The 16326-nt window shown below is 34.8% G+C and overlaps 2 protein-coding genes across 6 annotated transcripts; one reads left to right on the top strand and one right to left on the bottom strand.

Moving 5' to 3' along the window:
- Nucleotides 1-62: 62 nt before the first annotated feature.
- On the bottom strand, nucleotides 63-6586 carry Rab3-gap (Rab3 GTPase activating protein). 3 transcript variants are annotated; one of them, XM_078193632.1, is made up of 19 exons: nucleotides 5956-6586; nucleotides 5780-5887; nucleotides 5617-5698; nucleotides 5396-5522; nucleotides 5119-5320; nucleotides 4715-5042; nucleotides 3981-4424; nucleotides 3525-3904; nucleotides 3079-3453; nucleotides 2778-2978; nucleotides 2318-2699; nucleotides 2150-2244; nucleotides 1823-2071; nucleotides 1557-1730; nucleotides 1300-1481; nucleotides 987-1205; nucleotides 626-916; nucleotides 392-544; nucleotides 63-284 (listed from the first exon to the last, which is right to left on the bottom strand). In XM_078193632.1, the coding sequence occupies exons 1-19, from the start codon at nucleotides 6038-6040 to the stop codon at nucleotides 132-134; spliced, it is 4230 nt and encodes a 1409-aa protein (XP_078049758.1). In that variant the 5' UTR covers nucleotides 6041-6586; the 3' UTR covers nucleotides 63-131. The 3 variants fall into 3 exon arrangements, with proteins under 3 accessions (XP_078049758.1, XP_078049760.1, XP_078049761.1); XM_078193634.1 differs by lacking the exon at nucleotides 5780-5887 and having other exon boundaries at nucleotides 6103-6585; XM_078193635.1 differs by lacking the exons at nucleotides 5780-5887; nucleotides 5956-6586 and having other exon boundaries at nucleotides 5396-5532.
- A 24-nt stretch (nucleotides 6587-6610) lies between these two features.
- Nucleotides 6611-16165, top strand: Emb (exportin-1 emb). Of its 3 annotated transcripts, none has more exons than XM_078193637.1 (14): nucleotides 6611-6781; nucleotides 7917-8151; nucleotides 8236-8430; nucleotides 8515-8865; nucleotides 8951-9661; nucleotides 9745-9979; nucleotides 10073-10236; nucleotides 10319-10453; nucleotides 10523-10666; nucleotides 10758-10904; nucleotides 11000-11248; nucleotides 11343-11592; nucleotides 11675-11925; nucleotides 12003-16165. In XM_078193637.1, exons 2-14 carry the CDS (start codon nucleotides 7954-7956, stop codon nucleotides 12147-12149), a joined length of 3177 nt encoding a protein of 1058 aa, XP_078049763.1. In that variant the 5' UTR covers nucleotides 6611-6781; nucleotides 7917-7953; the 3' UTR covers nucleotides 12150-16165. The 3 variants fall into 3 exon arrangements, with proteins under 3 accessions (XP_078049763.1, XP_078049764.1, XP_078049762.1); XM_078193638.1 differs by lacking the exon at nucleotides 6611-6781 and adding an exon at nucleotides 6861-7138 and having other exon boundaries at nucleotides 7921-8151; XM_078193636.1 differs by lacking the exon at nucleotides 6611-6781 and adding an exon at nucleotides 6863-7138.
- Nucleotides 16166-16326: the final 161 nt, after the last annotated feature.

The raw sequence follows: 16326 nt of genomic DNA, 5'->3' as shown, positions 1-16326 counted from the left end.
TACGACGAGTCTGACGGAGAAGTAACATCGATCGTGTAACAATATGTATAATCGATTCAAAATTGGTTGAAAGCGAGAACTTTATTGAACAGACTCCTGACTACAGGCTAACTATAAAATTAAGTCGTACATCATGTTGCGCCCTCGTAGATGAATGTCGCATCTAACATCAGTTGCACGAGATGGTACTCGGGATGAGTTTCAGGCAAGCACCTTGAAACTCGTCGAATCAACTCGACGGTCTCGTCGTTCGAGCAATTTGTACAAATTACTTCCGGTACGTCCTGAAAAAATCAATCGGATTCGCGGTTCGATCAATTGTTAATTGTTTTCTTTGCGGATGTATGTTTGGAAATAATTCGAAATAAATTTTCTATCGGACGATATATACCAAACTCTGTAAGTACAAGGTGAGCGCAGGATTTAAACGGGTAATTTCCTCCAGAAGGTCGGGCGCTCTGGAAAGGTACGCCATCATCCTTCTTCCCACGATCGGTAGTAGATTCACTGCTAATTTTTCTATATCGTTCACAGCTGCGACAACCTTTCCGGAAAAAAATATCGTTTATTAGTGATTTACTACACAAGACAGAAAAGTAAGAACGATGGAAACGTGAAAACTCACATCCTCCGCCAGCTGATCGAAACCATTCACATATAACTGACAGACTTGATGTATCCTCAGCTCGTCGTTATTAATTTTCCACATGGAAGCTAGGGTCTGGCATCTGCTCATCCATTCGATGGCCTGCATCGAGCTCACCGCCTTGCCATTCGCGGTTTCTTGATGAATATGATCCATTGATGCAGCTATTACTCGACATAAAAATTGTGTCCTCAAACTATCTCGCTTGTCGTCCCGGTACCACGTTAACATCACTTTGTCCGTTAGAGCTTGGAAGAAATACAGTTGCACCTGCGAATGTAGCTCGATATTAAAGCCAAAACGAACATATCGCTTCTAGTTGCAGCAACGTTTCACTCACCACAGGTTCGAACAAGTTATTTAATGGTTTTGCTACTTTGAGATTAAAATGTGCCATCATGTACAAAACGTTGGCTAATTGTATATGTAAAATTACCAGATCGTACCATGCCGGCGTTTGAGAAATCGCTAACGCGGCAAACGACTGTGGGCCGGAAGCGCAACCTTCCCATAATTCCTCCGATTTCACTGCGCTGTTCTCTTCCTCAATATAACCAGACTAAAACAGAATTGTTTAAAGAATTTTAATAAATCTTGTACCGACACGTGCCATCCCGTAAACATTTATAGCTTCCTATTAACGATGAACTTACATCTATGAATATCTCCAAGAACATAAGAGAATGTTTTAAGAACGTAACTATCTGTGAATCGTTCAAACCAACCTCCTGAATACACAGTCTCTCTTTCGGTAGTCTTCCAAGCTTATTCATTAATTTCGTAACAGATTCCATTCGCTTCTTTATATGAACGGACCATAACAGACAGCAAACACCTAATCAAAGAAGCCACTAGATTATAAAAATCTAGAGAATTCTTCTTTGTGTGACAAAATTATTTAATTTCTTACCATGCCTCATGTGTTTCATCGGTATTTGCCGTAACACGACTAATGCACTTTCAAGAGACTTCATTTGAGAGATGTCCTTATTCCACGACGTAGCAAACTCCCAGCACACATTAGCTAATAAAACGCTACTCGTCAAACTATACGGGAAATGACGCTTTAACAGTGCAATACGTTCTGCAAAATTTTACCAGATTTAAAAACAAAATACTTCAAATTGTACATACTACAAAATACTTGTACATTAAGGGAACACGGAGGAAAATCACCTAAAATTCTTGTAGTAGCAGTTGGATTATCTCTGGCTTCGCTGTCAGTCTCGTTGCATGGTAATGGGGGTGATGAAGATTGTTCTAAATCATGCTGCAAAACATCCGTGTTACATGGTTCGTCCAACGAACTTGTAACTTTTAAGGAGTCGTTTGTTAACAATTGCTGATCTGATTCAGTATCTGGTAATTGAGCTGGATCTATACCCGTTGAAACGATCCATTTCGCGACAATCTCTGAGACGAAGCCTGAATGACGACAGTAGAATGTCGTTAGATGCATCTCACCCTACTTTTTAAATGTTTTACAAAATTTTATATACGTACCTTTTCCTCTTGACAAAACTGATCCCAAAGAGATATCAACTTTAGTGAACGGTAAAGCAAAAAATTGCGTCGTATCGTCCGAAAGTGGCTTTTGACTGAAACGCGGTAGAAGCGCATTACAATCGGTAATACTTTTTTTCGTCGACAATTGATGACAGTATTGCTTACCTAACAATTGCATCTAAAATTGTAATGTCCTCAAGATTTCCAATATACAGTGTAAATTGACAATTATCTTTAGTAACATTTTCCCACTCGCTCGTCAAATTATATACATCGTCGTTCAACTTTGCACCAGAAACAGGATCTTTTGCTTCCTCTATATCCGTCGAATCGTTCCTATTTTGATTAACATTCATTTCGTTATGTCTATTGTCTGCAATATTACTAACACCCTTTTCCCTATATTTCTCCAAAGACGTAGCAACTGCTCGACATGCCAATGCAGCGGTGAGTGCATTGAACGGGTTCGTGGAATCCGAGAGAATGGTCCGGACATTTTTCCACCATAAGGATACTTCATTGTTTTCGCCACATATTTCTTCAACGTCTGTAAATAGAGAAGCTGCAATAACAGTAGCTGGTTTGGATTTATATCGAGGCATTAAACGGTAGGTATAAATCTTACTGTTCATCGAACAAATAACATTTAATAGCTGCACAAATTGTTTTAATTCCAGTCCTAAATACATTTCTCTCTTTCTATTCAACCAGTGGATTAACGCAAATTCTAGTAAGGCAAAAGGCTGGATGTTACTGCTCATTGCAGCTTCTTTCCATACTTCAATACTATCGTTCGAATAAATACTTCCTTCGTACATCAACCGTGCTAGAGATTACATTTTTAAAAAAGAAGACAAAGAGAACATTTAATTGTGACAACAACGAATGTAACACACACATTTGTCGTGACATGGAACGTTGCTTACAAACTTGAAGTTTCTTCTCTGGCTTTATGTTCTTCTTAACATTTACCAATCCCGAAAGTCCAAACTCGAAGCAAGATAAGAAATTCAAGAAAATCCTTTCATTTTCTTTGAACTTTACTTTGGTTTCCCTCCTAGGACTTGAGCATTTAAGATTATTTATTATATCAGATAGTTGATAAATTCTATGAACTTCCACTTCAGAAGTTAATAAAATTGACGCTAGTTCTTCACTGCTAATATCGTCGTTATTGGTAAGACTATGATCTTCTAAACTATCAAAATGTGATTGAATATGTTTATAAAATTTAATCACTTGTTGCAACTGCGTTGTTAACAGATTCAGCGTCTTCTCTGCTGGTTCCATTTCTTCTTTGTCTGAAATCAGCAAACTATATCCAACATAGTCTTAAACTTTGACAGAAATACAATAATAACAAACAATATACCGTGTACATCAAATTTTTGAATAAAGCAATCTGTGACCGCAAGCAAAGCGTCCGGTATAATGTGTTTATTCATCATCAGCATTTCTATCATTTGTACTTTGATTTCATTAGTCTTCAAGTCTGCACATATACTGTCGATTACTGATATTAATTTCTCATTATCAAACTCTTCTTCGCGCAAGAATGTCTTCAACTTTCTCAAGAGATGTATATCACGAGCTCTCTTTCCATTTTGACTGGTAAGGGCGAAATGAAATGGAACAGTAACTTCTTTTAAACCACCCAGTGGATCCATAAAAACACACGAATATTGGGGTTTGTTTTTCGGCAAATGCGCGTTATCATTTGTACCAAGAAGTCCATAATTGATATAAAGTAATCTATACAAAAGTACAAAAAATATTCCATTTTTTCCATCTCGGATGACAACAAGAAAATATTTACTACGCCACTCACCGTCCATGCTTGCTAGCAGTGAACGTCGTAATTTTCGGACCTTGTTGAGTACTCCATATATCTATTACGCCCTTCTTAGGAGCATAAATAACTAAAAATAACGCGGTACGTAAATGCGAAGTTTCCTTAAATTTAGTAAATGCTTTATGCTTTCCAGGATGTTTCTCTTCTTCCACTTCAATCCATCCACATTGAGCATCACGATATCCCTTCCACATTCTTACCGCAATACCATGTCTATTGTCTATCAATATTACTCTACCCATTGCATCTGATATTACAGATAATAATTTATTCGGGCTAGACACCACCGAATAACCCTCGCGTGTAATATCGCTCAGACCAAATCTACAAGTCATTGGCTCGATTGGCTCGTGAGTGTTAGTCTTAGATGCTTCGGAGGAAGCATAATTTTTCGAATTTCCCCAACCGAGAGGAAGCCAACTAAAAGAGGAGACATAAGAAAAACAAATTTTGCATGAATTAAATGCAAAGACATGACTGAGTGTGACAAAAATGTTACTACTACACTACGATTCAGGCCTGGGTATTAGTAATTGCTTTAAATTAATTAATTACTTCCTATTTCATATATAAAATAAAAAAAAAGAAAAACAAATAAAAAGTACCCAAGCCTGTTGTGAATTATGCAAGGAACATTAGCAGCACTCTTACGGGTGATATATATCTCCTGACACTAAATGCATAACATTAATACATTATGCAACACTCACGGAACAGCAGTTCCAATAGCATTCGCTAATTTGTTGGCCATTGCTATTGCAACATCAGACAACACTGGAGCAGTACCACCTTCTAATGCATAATGGAAACCAACAAATGGTCTTTTGCCAGTTGCAATTACTAGATTATGTTGGGGTGCACTAGATCTGTAAGATGCATTATATCCACCGCATATCGAAGCAGTCATTAGATGATCAAAACTATTTACGGATGTAGTGCCAATTACTTCAGAGTCGTTTACAATATCCTGGTTTCTGTATCCCCACTTTTTGTACGATAAATTTGTGATAGGAGGCAGATCATCGCAATTTGCTTTAACTATAACAACAAAATACTGTCACATATATACAAGATAAATACAGTTTTAATATATTTCATGGTTTTACTATTGTACCTCTGGCTAAATGATTCCTGCATGCTCTTAGCGTTGAAAACAGAGGAAAGCCTTGCAAAACGCATAAAACACTGTTGTAAATTACATGTACTTCTTCGGTTATACCAGCATCACCTACGTGTTTTGGTGAACGAAAAGACTGGCATTTTAATCCAATGACTGCTTCATTATGCAGTTGCTCTCCTAATAATAGCGCACCTGTCTAAACAGAATTCAATTGTTCTAATAATGCCAAATTATAGTTGAAATATATCTTCGAAGGCTAAATGCAATTTACCTCTGTATAAAACTTAATAAAACCAGAATTGAGACCAACTATAATACACGTCCAATCTGGATTAGAGCCACCACTGGCTTTACCCAAAGATAATAATGGCAAACAGATCACAGATGTTACCCATTCGCTGAAAAGCACTTTCAATATATGGACATATTTTCAAACGAATTCGTATGGTTAAAAAGACAGCAAACTTGATAGGTATCGTAACAAAAACTTACTTTGGTTCCTTTGCTATTTCTCCGTACCATATCATATGGAATTTGTTTTTCGTCTCATCAGGCTCTAAAGAATCCCATCTTGCTGATATGAAAGTAAAATGTACATTGAATTACATGGTTTTCGGATAAATTGTACACACGAAATATGTAAATCAATACATACAAATTAATATAATCATCTTTGTATTATATGCCATGGCAAGAACATCTCCTGTCGACGACAACGATATAAAACAATCTTGCAGAGGCAACTCATTTTGCAAAACGTCAACTAGAAAATTGTAATATTATCGTTTATCGTTCTTAGAAAATGACAGATCGAATAGTCTGGGAACTTACATTTTCTGGAAGAATCTCCAAAAAGTACTTCCTTAATGTTACTTGTATTGATTAAATTAGCTATTCCCTTGATCTGACAGGACATGTCTAACCAATTACATAAATAATAATCCTCCTACTACTACAACACAGCTTTCAATGTCCTACCTGTTCGAGGTTGTAAATACCTCGTAAATAGTATGTCGTTTTCGTGAACAATGGTTGACAAAGCTGATCTGATCACTAATATGTTGTATGCATGTACTTATGTTCGATGAACAGCTAATAGATTCAAAAATATCGCATGTTTGCAAACAGGATAGTATATTGCAGAGATTCTTCGTCTCAGAATTGGCTAATCGGGACGAAATAAACGTCTGCGAATATTATCACAGTTCTCGGCATATCGACGATACCGCAACCAAAGAACAAGAAAATAGAAACGAGGCGAATGATTATATGAGGAGATAACATCGCATTATGAATCAGTAACGCGTATAGAAATTGTTTATTTGTACCGAAACGTTTAAGCGGATTTCGAGTCAAAATGGAGAACACGTGTTGCATGACATCACGTGACGTAATTCGCGACGTTTTAGTAACACTCGCTAGAATTTTTCTGATTGGTCGAAGTTGATCGTTAGAACCAATCAGGCGGCTCGTTTCTCCGCAATGGTCCGCGTAACGTGTTCAGCCATTTTGTTATTATTTTCGAAAATCTTTAGGTTGGGTTTGAGGAGCGCGTAACGTGATCAGTTTTCACGTTTCTCATTGATAGTCGCGGTCAAAACGACGAGAAACAACGCATGAGACTTAAAAAAGAGGGTTTCGACGAAGAAAGGCCTCGGTGGGTATCGTAAATTTACGCGTACTAATGCGTACGAAACACTCGCTGACGATCGTCGGAGAAACGAAGCAGGGACAGGAGAGGCGAGCGAGAGAACGTGCGAGAGAGAGCGAGAGAGAGAGAGAGAAAGGAAGCAAGGGAGAGAGAGAGAGAGAGAGAAAGAGAAAGAACGAGACGGTGAGGAACAGCGAGAGTGTGTGAAACGAGGAACGAAATTGGTCGCGCGCGGGAATCAGCGGTTGTTGTGTGTTTGGCCTTTTTCTGCTTGTGATTTATTGCGAGAGATTGTGATTGCTGGTGCGAGACGTGTGTTTTTTTTACTTAAGAATTGAGAATCCACGTGCGGGAGTCGTTGCGGTACGTTGAAATGTCGTTCGCGACACTTTTATGCATCCGATAACGACGCAATGAGTAAAGTGCACCCGGACAACAAAAACCAACGAATCCCGATGATCCGCTTAACGATACTTTTACGTGGCCGCCGTCGTTCTTTTCCACACGATTAAACGTACCACGTGAAACACCTATTCGCACTCGATTTACTAACATCGCATACAATAATTCTGTACATAACCTTGTTTGCAATTGTCAAATGTAGGTTAGGTCGAACGGTCGCAGTGCGGTGACCTCCCTCGCGTATATGTTAACTACGATTTCCTTGCTTATTATTGCTTCTGTTTGGTCTCGTTCTTTACACAGTGCCCGATTTTTTTCCGAAATCTTGAACCCCAATCTGAGACCGAGACAAAAAATGATTCATCTATAGAAGCAAAACAATTATTAGTTGACTCTCTTACCTTTTCTGAATTTCTATTGTGTGCCCCGTTTCTCTGTAAAATTGGTACTGATTTGATACAAATGTTTGTTAAACGTAACGAAGCAACTTGTAACAGATCAGTGTTCACAGTACGTTTTTATGCTGTTGGCTGTCTTGTTGAATGTAACAATAAGAACACTAGTTTGATCGAATTTTTACAAGATTGTTATTTACTCAGTTTGTTTCTATTTTGGAAACAGCTTTGTACCATTTTAAATATGGTACTTTCTAATGTTTATGTCCAATCGTTGCTTCCGTGTATCCTATAATTTCTTCTAGTTAATCTTAATTGATTACATAGATCTTAATTGTTTTCAGATAGAGTGTATGAAAATTGAACTGTTTACAATTAACAATGACGACTTTGGCAGAACAAGCATCCAAGCTTTTAGATTTTAATCAGAAGCTTGACATAACGCTTCTTGATAATGTAGTAGGTTGTATGTATAATGGAATAGGCGAGCAACAGAAGCTTGCACAGGAAGTATTAACCACACTTAAGGAACATCCAAATGCATGGACACGTGTAGATACTATTCTAGAATATTCACAGGTAATCTAGGTTATTCTAATTCATTCTTTGCTAGTAATTCATAGCAAAACATTTTCATTCATGCATATAATTGTTTTAATACAGAACCAACAAACAAAGTATTATGCTTTACAAATATTGGAACAAGTAATAAAGACACGATGGAAAGTATTACCACGAAATCAGTGCGAGGGTATAAAAAAGTATATTGTAGGCCTTATTATAAAAACGAGCAGTGATCCAGAAACAATGGAAACGCAAAAAGTATACCTCAATAAACTCAATATGATTTTAGTTCAGGTGAGTAAGAGTAAATTTCTTTTCAAAATGTGACGACAACTATTAGTTTTTTATGTTAATGGGGCATATTGTCTTTGCTTGTAGGTTTTAAAACGAGAATGGCCAAAAAATTGGGAATCCTTTATTGGTGATATTGTTGGGGCAAGCAAAACAAACGAAAGTCTTTGTCAAAACAATATGACAATTTTGAAGTTACTATCGGAAGAAGTATTTGACTTTTCTAGTGGACAAATGACACAAACAAAAGCAAAACACTTAAAGGACACAATGTGTAGCGAATTCTCCCAGATTTTTCAACTTTGTCAATATGTTTTGGACAACTCACAAAATATTCCACTAGTACTGGTTACATTAGAAACTCTTTTAAAATTCTTAAATTGGATTCCCCTTGGATATATTTTTGAAACAAAATTGATAAACACTTTAGTATTCAAGGTAATTGGATCGTCTATTAATCTCCTCTTAATATCCGTAATTTTTAATATTCGACACATTCATCACGTTTATTCTTTTGTTGTAGTTCTTAAATGTACCAATATTCAGAAACGTCACGTTGAAATGCTTGACCGAAATCGCTGCTCTCACGGCAACGACATACGACGATGTGTTTGTAATGTTATTTGTTAATGTAATGAGACAGCTGGAGCAAATACTACCCCTCGAAACTAATATCCGCGATGCATATGCTGCTGGTCAAGATCAGGAACAGAATTTTATTCAAAATTTAGCTATATTTTTATGTACATGTTTGAAGGAACATGGTCAATTTATAGAAAAGAAACAGCTAAACGAAATGCTGCTAAAAGCGTTGCATTATCTGTTGTTGATTTCCGAAGTCGAGGAGGTCGAAATATTTAAAATCTGTTTGGAATATTGGAGTTCATTAGCGATCGATTTATATAGATTCGTGGCTCCGACACCAGTATTTATGACTAAACCGATAACGATGCCGCCTAGAAGACTATTCTATTGTCCAGTTTTAACAAAAGTACGATACATTATGATCAGCAGAATGGCCAAACCGGAAGAAGTTCTTGTTGTAGAGAATGAAAACGGCGAAGTTGTCAGAGAGTTTATGAAGGATACTGATTCTATTAATTTATATAAAAATATGAGAGAAACTCTCGTCTATCTGACCCATCTCGATCACATGGACACAGATAAGATAATGACAGAGAAGCTACAGAATCAAGTAAATGGTACAGAATGGTCTTGGAAGAATCTCAATGCAGTGAGTAATCTTTATAATGTCGCGATAAGTTCGTTTTTTCGAGAATTCAATTAAACTAACAATTTCTGTGATTCTTCTGTTAGTTATGTTGGGCAATAGGTAGTATTTCGGGTGCTATGCACGAAGAAGATGAGAAACGCTTTTTAGTAACCGTGATCAAGGACCTTCTTGGTCTTTGTGAGCAAAAGAAAGGCAAAGATAATAAAGCTATCATCGCTAGCAATATTATGTATGTAGTTGGGCAATATCCAAGATTTCTCAGAGCACACTGGAAGTTTTTAAAGACTGTTGTAAATAAACTATTTGAATTTATGCATGGTAAAAACATTTTCTTATTAGAATGCAGTTACATAAAGCAATAGCATTGCTTTTAAATATGTTTGTCACATTACTGCTAAATATTGATTGTAGAAACACATGATGGTGTGCAAGATATGGCCTGTGACACATTTATAAAAATAGCAGTGAAGTGCAGGCGACATTTTGTGACAATACAATTAGGAGAAGCGGTACCGTTTATTGAAGAAATTCTTTCTACAGTTAGTAGTATCATCTGCGACCTTCAGACACAACAGGTAAGACGGAGAATTCAAAAAGAAAACAAAGTTACTATTTAATTGATGTAAGAATGCTCTTGCTAAATCTTGCTTTAATTAGGTACATACCTTCTACGAAGCAGTTGGTTATATGATAAGTGCACAGACGGATACAGTAGTTCAAGAACAATTGATAGAAAAGTATATGCTTTTACCAAATCAAGTTTGGGATGATATCATAAGTCAAGCATCTAAAGTAAGAGACAGGAAATAATGTGTGTTGTAACGAATTTCGTTTGTTCGTTAAAAACATTGTATTTTTCAGAATGTAGATGTGTTAAAAGACCAAGAAGCTGTAAAACAACTTGGTAGCATTTTAAAAACAAATGTTAGGGCTTGCAAAGCTCTCGGGCATCCGTACGTGATACAATTAGGAAGAATATATTTAGATATGTTGAACGTTTATAAGGTGAATTTGGATTCTTAATAAATGATGAATCCTTAATTGTGTACATAATTTATCCGTGAAAGGATAAATACATCATGTTAATTTGTTCCAGGTTATGAGTGAAAATATAAGTGCTGCAATAGCTTTGAATGGTGAAGTAGTAATGGAACAATCTTTAATTAAGAGTATGAGAGTAGTGAAAAAGGAAACATTAAAATTGATCTCAGATTGGATCAGTAGAACAACCGACGAACAAATGGCAAGCTTCATTTTTTTTTGTTTTTCATTTTTTAAGTATAGTCGTTACGATTGTGTTATTGCTATATTAAATCAATATTCTGTTCACAATTACAGGTTTCCGAGAACTTTATACCACCGCTATTAGATGCTGTGTTGTTGGATTATCAAAAGACGAATGTCCATTGTGCTCGAGAACCAGAGGTGTTGACTGCAATGGCCATTATCGTAAATAAATTAGAGGATTATATTACGTGTGAAATACCGAAAATATTTGATGCGGTGTTTGAGTGTACTCTAGAAATGATTAACAAAGATTTTGAAGAATTTCCAGAGCATAGAACGAATTTCTTTTTACTTCTACAGGTATTTGTACTGAGAGACTATCCTTCGATATCGTCTTTTGTATTGTAATTATAATTTATGTGTATTGTTATTTAATTTTGTTTTCCTGTTATAGGCTGTAAATATGTACTGTTTCCCTGCATTTCTTGTAATTCGGCCAGCGCAATTCAAACTCGTTCTCGACTCTATAATTTGGGCTTTCAAACACACGATGAGAAATGTTGCAGATACAGGGTTGCAAATACTTTATCAATTACTACAGAATGTTGAGAGCGAGCCGGCAGCTCAGAACTTTTATCGAACATATTTCACAGATATTCTTCAACACATATTCAGCGTAGTCACAGATTCATCTCATATAGCAGGTATGACAGCTATCATTTGGAATAGTTTATCAATGTGATATTGTTGCTTCCATGTGACTAATCAAACTATGGAAATGTCTAGGCCTTACTATGCATGCCACCATTCTGGCATACATGTTCTCATTGGTTGAACTTGGACGAATTCAGGTGCCATTGGGACCTATACCAGACAATGTATTATACGTTCAAGAATTTGTTGCAAGGCTGCTTAAAGCAGCATTTCCACATTTGACTGATAATCAGATTAAAATCACTGTACAAGGTTTATTTAATCTTAACCAGAATATCCCAGCATTCAAGGAGCATCTCAGAGATTTCCTCGTTCAAATTAGAGTAAGCGTTTACAATGATGTTTACTATTCCTCGCTGGCATTGAAGAGAACATCTCATATTCGCATTTGTTTTCTCAGGAGTATACCGGTGAGGATGATTCTGATCTCTATTTGGAAGAGCGGGAAAATGCGTTGCGATTGGCTCAGGAAGAGAAAAGACGACAACAAATGGCCGTTCCGGGACTACTTAATCCGCACGAAATACCAGAAGAAATGCAGGACTGAATTAGCAGTCGTCTACATTACTTCTTTCCTGCACATCTCAATGAGAAACATTCTGTTACAGAGACTACCTTATCTTTTGATCTGCAATTTCCCCCACATGTACCACGACTACCATCAAAATGGATATACGTCATTATATACTTTTTAAAGCCAAGATTACAATATAACATTCTTGTTAAGGAGGTAAGCCCGAAACTTGGTAATTGTTTGTCTGTTATGCGATTTTAATAGAATTAAAACTTCTGTTGTGGGTAACAAGTGAGTGTGTGCTGAACAATACTATTTAATGTAATACAAGTAAAAGAAGAAACACGATTTTTAAATACCGATATTTAATAAAAATTTACTACGAATTCGAGAAAATGTACGAATGAATGCGCACTGTAAGCGTTTGATAACGATGGAACAATGACGACACGTGATCAGTATGTTTGTTATTCATAGAAAGAAAATTCTGTTGCATATTTTTATACATAAGTTACGCCTATGTGATTCACGATCGTTTAAAAACAGTTACATGTATTATATTATAAATCTCGTTCAGTTGTAATTATTATTAATCGATAATCGTATTGCAACAGAATTAAATTTGATAGTACGTAGATGCTGCTTTCTAAGATACATTGAATTTAAATTGGGATATCTTAAACATATTATACATGCATAAAATAGTATTGTTTCAACCAATTTAGAGGATGTTATACGTATATGTGAGTTTTTATCTGCATAAAGTTGTATGGTAATGCTATTATTATTACTATATATAGATATATAGAAATATATACATATATATATTTATATATATATATATATGTATATATATGATACATTGCAAGTCATATGGAGGAATTTTGTAAATTAAACGGAACTTCACACATCGCATTTGTTTAGGTTTCACTTTTTCTAATAATTCCTATGTACTCGTAGGTTTATCATGAAATATATTCAGGGTAAAATAGTATATATTTTGTTATATTTAACAAGTACAATTTATTTGAACAAGAGGACAAATATTCTGAAAAAAATCTGGCTCCCTTTAAAATATTCTTACAATTAAAATCATTCGCATATATAAAGACAAATATTTTGCACATTTTACTTTATAAAGGAGGAAATAGCTACCTTAGTATTTCTTACAAACAAGTGATACAAAATTCCGATTTCTTTTCTTCACGAAACGCTGATTTAGTTCATTTTGATACGCAAATCAGGTTCTCATAAGTAGATGTATATTTTCTGCCAGTTTTCTAAATGCAGTTGTGAAGCATTTGACTCAATATAGATAAAACAAAACAGAAAGAAAGATATTTTCCATAAGTATTGTATCCTTTCTACAATGTGCAGTATAGTGTTATATTAGACAAAGTTCAACGTTATTCGAGGTTCAAACATTTTAAAATTAATTTCAGTTGCGATTTTCTGTTGACAGTTTTTATTCTTTTTCTTTTATTTTTTTGTAGATATTTTTTTAGATCTTTCTTTAGCCGTACAATTTCTTATAAAAAAGTTCTTGAATTTTTTAAGTACTCTTTGGAACCCATCATTCAAAGAAAAGCAGATTTTACGACCGTTCGAGCTTGCCTCCGACAGAATAAAACCTACAGGTGCTTCGACATACAAATCACAAAAAATCTTGACTTAATGCGTGTCTAACATCGGTACATGGTCTATAAAATAAAAAACAAGCTGTGAAGGTAGTCATAACTAAATAAATTGTATTAAAGCAAAACAAAATGGAAACTGAAAAACTCTCTTTGAGTAATTGTGTTACATCATCAATGCAGAAGAGGATGTAAAACGTTAGATGTGAATTAAACAATTGTTTTCCACTATTCGCGGACATTGAAACTTGCTTCTATTGTACAACAAAGTTCATTGCTGGTGGGTAGGGATCATCACCTGCAAGAAAAGGAAAAAGTAATACCGCTTGTGTCGCACTGTTTTTTTTCCTCAAGATATGAATGGTGAGAATAAAAATCAATGTCGCCACAAGAACGTAACAGATGTGCGTACCGTTACATGCATTTTTATGAGAACATCAACGATTTGTATCATACAAGAAAAAAAAGAGAAATGAATCAATGAGTGTAGCTATGCTTGGAACCTTGAAGCCATTACATTTGATACTATGCGACTCGGGTCTCAAGCTAGGCCGCTATGACTGCAAGACAGAAGAAAACCGAAAGAAGTAATCGAAGAAAAAAGAATGTCACTTTTAATTTCGTTGTTCTCTGCATCGGTAGACTGTATTTATTTGCAACCGTTATTGCAGGGGGGGGGGGGGGGGATTTGACGGTAATTTTTTCACAGGATTCGTGGTACTCAAAAAGACACACATACACATACACTTTGTAAAACTTTTACCACTAAACAAGAGAAAGAGGAAAAAATATTATTTGTATGGATAGATATAATAAGTTACAAAATGTATTTAGTCATACATAGTTGTATGTGATAAGAGTACATGTAATATGGAAAGTGCTTAAAAGATTCGTAAGATATCGAAGTAATAATCGTATCTAAAATAAATCTGCCACTAAATGTTTTTATAAGCTGTTCGTTTGTTATAAGAAAGTCCTAAATTTAGCAAGAGGTTTTTACGGTATAAGTAATTTTGGACGTAACTAAGTACAGCTAAGACACAGAAAAAAAGAAAAAATACAGGGACCAAAAACTTTTGTGAGAAAAATCACCAACAGAGACTTGTTTATCGTTATGATGTATTATTAATATTAACAACAAAACGTAAAGACAAAATTTCATCATTGCCGATATCGTTACTCGTGAGATGAATTCTATTTCAGTCGCTTTTTATAGTTACCAATGAGGGACATTTATTTAGTTACTTTCGTTGCTTATCGTTATCAAAGTATTCGATAACTTTTGTTCAAATTGGATATTTGTTGTTAATAATTTGAAACAAAAGTTTTCCTATTCGTGATTATAAATTGAATCATAAATTAAAATATGGTAAATATATAAATGATCTTAAAAAATGTTGCTCATCGATAATGGATATCGGTAATGAAATATATCAATTGATGATTAGTAACTATTATGAATTTATTATTTTATCTTAGTTGTAACTGTTATGGTCCCTGAAAAAAACAAATACGATACGTGTTTTCCTCTCTCTCTCTCTCTCTCTCTTTTTTTTTTTTTCTTTTATAGTTGTATATCCGAATATTCACTGACCGGAGTGTATTTTCTGAAAGAAGCAAACAGGGGAAGTGAATTTGTTTTTTGAATTAGTGTATCAAATTAAGAAAAATAATTGGCGAACGACGCGCGAAACCTAAAGTACACTTATACGAGTTGTGAATAATATCGTGTACTGTATTTTACGTAGGAGAAAAGAAATTTGCATTTGGGACTCTAATGTTAATACAAATAGACAACGTCTGATTTGATTTTAAATTATGTAATAAAATATGTGAACACTGCAAGTTGCTTTCTAATTAATGCACAGTAAAATAGAGATACTTTAACGTCTATGTTTATGATTGCAATACATAAATATAGTTTCATTCAATCGGGATTTAACGACATAATGGTCTTTCGCTCTCCCTAGGATTTTATTTAACTACGGAGAAATGTTAAGAAATAGATTTTATAAGCTGCTAAGTGATGGCATTAATCTTATAAGTTGTCGAGTATCATGTGACATAGTTGTGAGTACTGAGTACATAGTTACGGAATGGTCTGTCACGCATGTTTGAATGAGTGGATGTGTAAGTTAAAAAGTTCTACCAGTTATTCATTATAACGACAAAAATATGTAAAGAGTTTAATAATACTTACTAATAAAATAAAAAATGCCACTATAGTAACGTTTCGTACTTTCGATGAAGTTGTCATGTGTCAAGTATTATTATTTAGTATCTATGTAGTATTATACATACAAGTAACACATGCATAAACGAAAACTCTTCTTGTTATTTGTATCATTTTATATTTTCGTGAACTTATTTTATATATTACTAAATCTTGAAAATTTCATGTCATGCAAAATTATAGAACTCGTGTATATTAACCATATTCATTCTAATTAAACGATTTTTACAATTTTCCCTTTGAATTGTTTTATATTGTTAAATCGTATCGGAATATTTGCTATTAGCAAATATTTAATGAAAACAAAATATTCGAGTTGTAAAAGGATATGATTTGAATTTTG

The sequence above is a fragment of the Augochlora pura genome, chromosome 10 (assembly GCF_028453695.1).
Source record: "Augochlora pura isolate Apur16 chromosome 10, APUR_v2.2.1, whole genome shotgun sequence".
Taxonomy (NCBI): domain Eukaryota; kingdom Metazoa; phylum Arthropoda; class Insecta; order Hymenoptera; family Halictidae; genus Augochlora; species Augochlora pura.
The sequence above is the reverse complement of the archived record's forward strand: the minus strand, read 5'-3'. Positions and strand labels throughout refer to the sequence as shown.